Below are 7,603 nucleotides of genomic sequence, written 5' to 3' on the forward strand. Positions count from 1 at the left end.
ACCGCTTACGCCATTTTGGCCGAGTTTAACAAAGTGCGCCAGTCGTTTCTTTCTCGTACTAACCGGCGCCAGTAAAGCCAAGTCCTTAACCACCTGATCGTTCCAACGCAGAGGAGGCCCTCCTCATCCTCTGCTACCACCAGCTGGTACCGCATCGAATACTTCCAAAGCCGAAGCGATTGTATCCATTCCGACGACATGACCCAGCGAGCGTAGCCGTTGTATCTTTATTCGCTGCGCATGCCCATTTTTTACTTATGAAAAATCAACTCTAAGTCAATAAAATATTGATTCAATTTATTACTTGTGATTTCCTATTTATTGATGATTAAACTTGCATTCTTTCATAGCCATAACTGCGGCTCCATCTTAATCAAATCTGAATAAAAATATTAAATTTAAATAAAAGGTGGGCCATGTAAAATTTTCTTTTTGAATCGGTTATAAAAAAAAACTAATCAATATTTTTTCAAACTCTTTTTTTTATTTTGAAAATTGAACGTTGTCATTTATGAATGAAAAATAATATCGTTCAAATGACTGCCACGACTGGCTTTACAATAGGCCGTTAAATCAACCCAATTTTTAAGCACATTTTCGATTGTTTGGGCTCCAATTTCATGAATGGCAACTTCGATTTCGTGTTTTAAAGCATCAATCGTCTCTGGATGGTTCGCATAGCATTTGTCCTTAACGGCTCCCCACAAAAAATAGTCCAACGGGCTTAAGTCACAGCTCCGAGGCGGCCAATTGATATCGGAATTTCGGCTGATTATTCGGTTTTAAAAACGGTAGCCAAAAGTTCGAGTGTAACTTTGGCAGTGTGACAAGTTGCACCGTCCTGTTGAAACCAAATGTCGTCCATGTCATCCTCTTCAATTTTTGGAAACAACTCGTTGAGCATGTCACGGTAACGCTCGCCATTTACTGTAACCGCGGCTCCTCGCTCATTTTCGAAAAAAAAATGGCCCGATGATACCACCAGACCAAAAGCCGCACCAAACAGTGACTTGTTGTGGATGCATTTGCTTCTCTACAGTAACGTGTGGATTTTCTGAGCCCCAAATCCGACAATTTTGCTTATTGACGTAGCCACCGATGCGAAAATCAGAAAAGAAGACTCACCATTTTGGAAATAGGTTTTCAATATTTCCCAATTTTGTTCAAGCGTATTGCGTCCCATCTCGTAAATGTCAAACCTTTAAGTAAATTATGAACACATTTGACATGTCATTTGTGTTACCATTCTCAAAAAAATAGGTGGTTCAAAAAGCAAACGCTATATGGCCAATTATGTATTTAATTCACCTTTTCAACCCGATATTGAGGTATACCTCTCTCAGAAAGAGATCATTGTGGGCGCCTTCCTCTAATCAAAAGCCTTTTCTTCCTTTTTTCCACCAGTCTGGTTCCTTCCCTTCTCCTTTCCCCTCCGCTCCCGCTGTATGGTATCACAACGGACAAATTTTGAATATGGACACCCATTTATCCTAAGCCGAGATCCTCAATGAACGTCATATAACGCACAAATCATTTAAAATGCGATTTTTTTTATAAAACAAACCGTTTTATTTTTGTTTTTATTTTTATATTATTTAAAAAATTTCTTTTTTAACGCAAATAATAAAAACAGAGATTTATTTTTCCCGAGAAATCAAGACGATTCCACATGCAAAGGATTGCAAAGCAAAGCGTTTCTTCGAAAGGAAATACGTCGAAAGTAAACTTCTTCATCACCCATCGATTGCAGCCTCCTCACTTCATCATCAACCCGATCTCCATTCTGCCTCTATAGATGATGCGGAAGCATTTTATTGAAATATATTGAAAGACACACATTATTGCATGTTTGAATGAATATAAAAATATTAGAAAGGTCTTAGTTTTTTTTTTTTAATTTAGTCGCAAATTTAGAAATCACTTGTCAGAAAAATGAACTTAATCACAAAATTTTAAGATAAAAATATTAATTGTATGTGGGAAAATCCAAGAGCAATGGAACTGGAAAATACAGTCCGCTATGCTTCAGCACAATGCACATAAACACCAGTGATGAATTTCAACTTGATTGGAATGACGAACATTTTTCCGTGAAAATGGCATCAACTTGCAAGTGTTTTGCTGTTACTGCACAAAAAGTGGCTCATACAAAGTATCGATCACTTGCGCCAATTGGCTGTTAATTGCCCTCAAGGCGATAAAGTATGTGAACCATGCCTAAAAGCGCTTTTGAATTTGAAAATGTTTTCAGTGCTCGATGGGAACGTCATCGAGTATTAACCGACTTTTTCATTTACCCCACAGGTTCCAACAAAATGCTCATATGAAAAAAGTACGATGAACTGATTGTGGTTTCCATTCGCATCCATTTTGTTAACATATTTTTTGTCCGAATCATATTTCAATCCTATTTACCCTAACTTTTTTATGCGGCGTACTTTTCGCTCTCGATACACCTTATTTTGGATTTTGTTAATTCTTTGTATTTCCTTTTATCCTTGTCGTCGCTTCCACTTTCTCCTAATTAACCCATTTAAGCACACGTTTGCGCAGATAACGCACAGACTACTTCATCGCTGCGTAGTCGCATTTTTATATGATCGCTGATTAGCACATCGGAATTGCCTCCTTTATCAGCATCACCCAAATTTCTATAAAATCTGGGTAATTTTAAGCGGAATTTTCTTTTTTTTAACCCTCATTCCGATCCAGTTCGATTCTATCCATGCGATCAGAGATCTGTGGCTGCTGTTTCTGCAGTTTTTTGTGTGCACGCTTCTTGTCTTCTTTGTTCTCTTTCGTTACATCAAAAAGTTTGTAGTTGTTTGATATGAATTGTTGGTTTAACTGACTGCTGCTGCTTTTGCTTTTGTAGTTGGAATCAACCGTTATATCAATAGGGCTGCGAGAATTGACTCTGGCTATTCAGGCCCAAGTTTAGCCGATTCGTGTTAAGATTGTCCTACAGAGAAGAGTTTAAAAATATAATTTACAATACATTTCTTAAAATGTAATTTCCGTAATAATTTATTCCAAGGTAATCAAACATTTTGTAAATACGTACCGCGTTAAAATTTACGTCCTGTGAAAGAATATTATCTATTTGCGAGATTTGGCCAAAGTCCTGTGATAGCTCAGGCTGTTGTGACAACGTGAAGCCACCAGGCTGGCTCATTTGTTGCGACATATTTTGCTGGGTGAGCGGCAAGACATTATGCTGAGACGAGGTTGCACCTGTTCCAATGAGCACACTAGCAATGTCGTTGGCACTTGTTGTTACTGATGTTGTGCTTGGAGGAGCTGGTATGCTGGTGCGTGGTTTTAAATTTTGAATTTTATTTGCCACCTCATTGGTGGATGCATTGTAGTTATTAAATAGTTTGCTTATTCCACTGCTGCTGTTGTTACTAACCAGTCCGGTAGCACCCAGACCAGTGCCGGTACGTCGGCCCTGTTTTGCCGCTGCCTGAATCGCCTGCTGATGTTGATTGTAGAAACGTGGCGGAATATTGCTCATGTTCATAAACATGCCCACAGGCACTGGCATGTTGTTCATTGCTGCTTGAGCACGCTCAGGTGAAATGTAACTGATCGAGTCATGATGATGATTCCATTGGTGTGCATTAGCAGGCGCTGCAGTTGAAGTAGGGCCGCTGTTGCGGGCCCCAATCGCGCCGAAGTTTCCACTCATGAAATTGTTCAAATTATGTGCTGCAGCTGCTGCCGCCGCTTGCATTTGTGCTGCTGCTGATCCACCGCCGTAACCTAAATTGTTGCTGCCCCCAAATCCCAAGCCTAGGCCCAGACCACTATTGTTATAGTTCGACGTATTCATAGCGCCCGATGAATATCCATATTGACCAGAACGGTCGTAAATGGAACCAGGAATCATGGCTTCTTTAGCATCGGCCATCATTGTGGTCATAAAGTGGGCACCCATATTCAAGGTATTGACAATTTTTTTGGGCTTTTGGAATTGTATTAACGATTCTTTCAAATTATTTAATGAACCTTCCACCAAAACTTTGCGATCCTTGTAGAAATTAAGCAAATGATTCCAAAGGGGCTGCTTGGACAACACCTTGGGATTGCCCACAATGATTGTACCATATTTTGAGCGCGTTAATGCAACGTTCAACCGACGAGGGTCATTAAGGAAGCCGATACCTATTTTAAAACATAAACAATTTTAATATGGTGAATAATCACTTCGCTAGATTCGCTTACCTTGGCGCTCGTTTGAACGTACGCAGGACATAATAATAATGTCTTTTTCTCTTCCTTGGAAAGCATCGACGCTGGCAATCTCGATTTCCTGATACAATCTTGAGTGCAAACTGCCTTGGTACTGCATGTATTGTACTAAGTACGCGCGCTGGCCTTCGTACGGCGTAATTATGCCAATCTGTTCTGGTTTAACACCGGCTTTTAGGAATCGTGTTGTTATTTTTTCTACATTAGCCGCTTCAGTTCGATTCAAATAAGAAGTTCCTGAGCCCGCGATTTCTTCTTGTCCTTGAGTCACAAGGAAGAACATTGGCCTATCTGGTTGTGGCCACGGGAAGTCAATTTTTAATTTACGATCTTCAGCGCAAACACCGTTCTGCAATGATCCCTCATAAAAGAAGTTCGAAGGAAATTGTGACAATTCTGGATGCATTCGATACTGAACTTCGAGGCGAAAAGGGCGAATACCTAATACTACCAGACGTTCAAACAAACTTTGCGAAAGACCAGCCCTGGCTGCCTTTTTGCACATGACTACCGGTCCCAATTGGCAGTGGTCACCCACAAGAATCAATTGCTTAGCGCCCAACACCACCGGGACCATGCACTCTGGTTCGGTAGACTGCATAGATTCATCTATCAGGATTGAAGTAAATTTTATGCGTGCAAGACGAACGTCACCGGCGCTAACACATGTGCAGCAAATAACATCAGCAGCCTCGAGCAGTTGATGCTCAGCGGCGCGTTTCAATGTGCGATATCGCTTCTCATCTGCCGAACTTAATTCACCAGTCTCGTCTTTGAGCTGTTGCAATTTTTTCAACTCAATATTTGTGTCCATATTACGGATCTGATTATGTAAGGCTAAGAAGCTCACAGGACTATCGATAGCTTCACGAGACTTGGCGCAAAGACGCACCACTTTCAAGTTCGTGCGATGGATTTTTTCTGTTAGCTGGTCTACGGCAGTATTGCTGGGCGCGCATACAAGCACGGTGCCGCCATGTTGCTTCACCAATTGATAAACTATTGTTGCAGAGGTTACAGTTTTTCCGGTACCTGGCGGACCTGGGAATTGCAAAAACAAAAAACATTTTGGTGAATCTTAATTTTGTATTATCAAAATATTTGTACCTTGAATCAAGCTCAACGGTCGTTGCAAAGCATGTTTTACAGCATAAACCTGCGATCGATTTAAGTCAGGCAAATTCGGCGCACTAAAAAGTTTTGGTATTGGACCTCGAAATAATAGTTCATCGCTGCCATCGTGTCGACCATGCCCCAGAAGTCTTGCGTATATGTAGTTAGAGACGGAGCTGCGGTCCATAGCGAAAACTTTTAGTGCCCGGGTCATCCGATCAAAAGAAGTGCACTTCCAAATAAAATCCACGGCAAAGTTGGAAGTACATTTGACTGGCGCTCCCGCTGAGCATTTTAGTTCCAGCCCCACATCTTCGCCGTAATTATCAGGCACTTTAATAACGTGACCAATTTCACTCCATGGTTTATGAAGCTCTCCCACGTAGCGCAGTCTTAATTCATCACCATGCATAAGTTTCATGTCCGAATCGGTTTTAGCCAGCGTAAAATATGCTATGGTTTTTTTGTTGAGGCCAACGTCCCAACGCACTTCTATACCTTCCTGTGTTTGCGATTCTTTCAATTTTTTATCGTATTCCGCTTCAAGCCGCACCAAAGGACCAAACACTTTTTCATATTGATAACCATCTTCGTATCGTAAAAGTACTTGTGAGGGCTCCGTGTCGATACCAGGTTTTTCTAAGTCTTGAAATGTCGCATCAATATTCTCTTTCCACAACTCCTCCAGTTTGTTTATCTGAGCTGCCGATATTTGGCGCGCACGCAATTGTTCTTGTTCGGTGGGTATCTTCACCAACCATGGCAAGAATGAACGATCAGTTATAAGCGGTTTCCATTGTTCCTGATCCCAATTCATATCTTTCAAAGAATTTTGAGCCGCGCATGGTTGGCTGTGCAATAAAAATTATTATCTGATTTGGTTTCAAATTTTTTTCCTCTACTTACCGACACAACAACACCACTACAGAATCAGCTTTTGCCGGAATAAATCCTAATACAAAGACATTACGAACACCACAAGAATAACACTCCAGAATAGTTTCTCCAAGAGGGCCCTCAGAATGAAGCGTAACCTCACGATGTTTAGCACGCACAAGGTGATTAACAATATGCGACCCGGATGTACTACCACGTCCATTACAAAACCATTTTTTGCAGTTATTGCACATGACAACAGTACCAGGGTCGTGAATGCCACAATACTTGCAAGCATGCGTAGGCAATTCTTTTACGGCTAATGATGTATCATCATCCTCTTCCTCAAATTGCAGCTCAGCCAAATTATTTGCCAGGGCATTTAATTTACTCTAAAACATAGCAAAGCATGCACCTTTGTAAATAACAATTAGAAGCTATATGTATGATAGGGAATTATTTACATGTGTTGTTCCGCCGCCACTAATACCCTCAAGTTGAGATGCCTGCGTTTGGGATTGCGAAGGCAGCGTAAAATCACGAAAATCAAAATCCGATGCCTGCGTATCGGCGCCAATCAAGTCATTTTCCTCCGTGTCCAGGAACGTCAAAGTCTGCGAACCAGGGCCGTAGGCATCCACACTCATGGTAAAACGAGAATAATTTAACCTGTCGATGACTACAAATTTGCTTGTTGTTTAGTGGTCACTACACGTTTGACTTGTGCTTTTGGTTATTTCTCTTGCGCAAAACAGAAACCACGTCGATACTTTTTTCCCGACCTATACCCTACCCTATCAATGTCTCGTTGTCGTGGAGGCGAGCAGCGAAGATGTTGCTGTTGTTGTAGCGATTTCGTCGTTTTTTACGGCTGCTATTTCGTCGTTGTCACGCTTTTGCTTTGTTCAGATCACTTATTTTCAGTTTTTCTTTTGCTCAAAATGTACCTTCTGTTTCCAAATCTACTAACGATAAATCTCTTCGATGTAAAATTTCTGAAGTCTATTGCTATGGCCCTATTTATTTTAATCGGCCTAGGAACCTCCGTAAATTTTTTATGACTGTATTTATGCACAAATTTTTACTTCTTTCCGTTTCGCAGTAGATTTCTCTGTCTTTATTCCTTAAAAAAGTCAGAATAAGCGGTACGAGAAATTCTCCAACATTTCCACATTTTCTTACGGTATTGCCAGATCCTTCAATTATGTTTAAGCTAAAAAAACTATTACTACAGTAATTGTTCTAATACGAGTATAACTAAATTGATAAAAAAAAAATTTTATTATTTAGTTCGTTCTTATTTATGTATATAAATTAATAAATATTCGAGAACTTTTAACAAAATAATATATCCAAAGCG

The 7,603-nt window shown here is 40.4% G+C and overlaps 1 protein-coding gene across 1 annotated transcript; it reads right to left on the bottom strand.

Moving 5' to 3' along the window:
* Window positions 1–1,545: 1,545 nt before the first annotated feature.
* Window positions 1,546–7,397, bottom strand: LOC128856891 (regulator of nonsense transcripts 1 homolog). The gene is made up of 6 exons (XM_054092314.1): window positions 6,708–7,397; window positions 6,274–6,635; window positions 5,362–6,218; window positions 4,228–5,295; window positions 3,065–4,167; window positions 1,546–2,962 (listed from the first exon to the last, which is right to left on the bottom strand). The coding sequence occupies exons 1-6, from the start codon at window positions 6,888–6,890 to the stop codon at window positions 2,894–2,896; spliced, it is 3,642 nt and encodes a 1,213-aa protein (XP_053948289.1). The 5' UTR covers window positions 6,891–7,397; the 3' UTR covers window positions 1,546–2,893.
* Between the last annotated feature and the right edge of the window lie 206 nt (window positions 7,398–7,603).

The sequence above is a fragment of the Anastrepha ludens genome, chromosome 3 (assembly GCF_028408465.1).
Source record: "Anastrepha ludens isolate Willacy chromosome 3, idAnaLude1.1, whole genome shotgun sequence".
NCBI classification, from domain to species: Eukaryota; Metazoa; Arthropoda; class Insecta; order Diptera; family Tephritidae; genus Anastrepha; species Anastrepha ludens.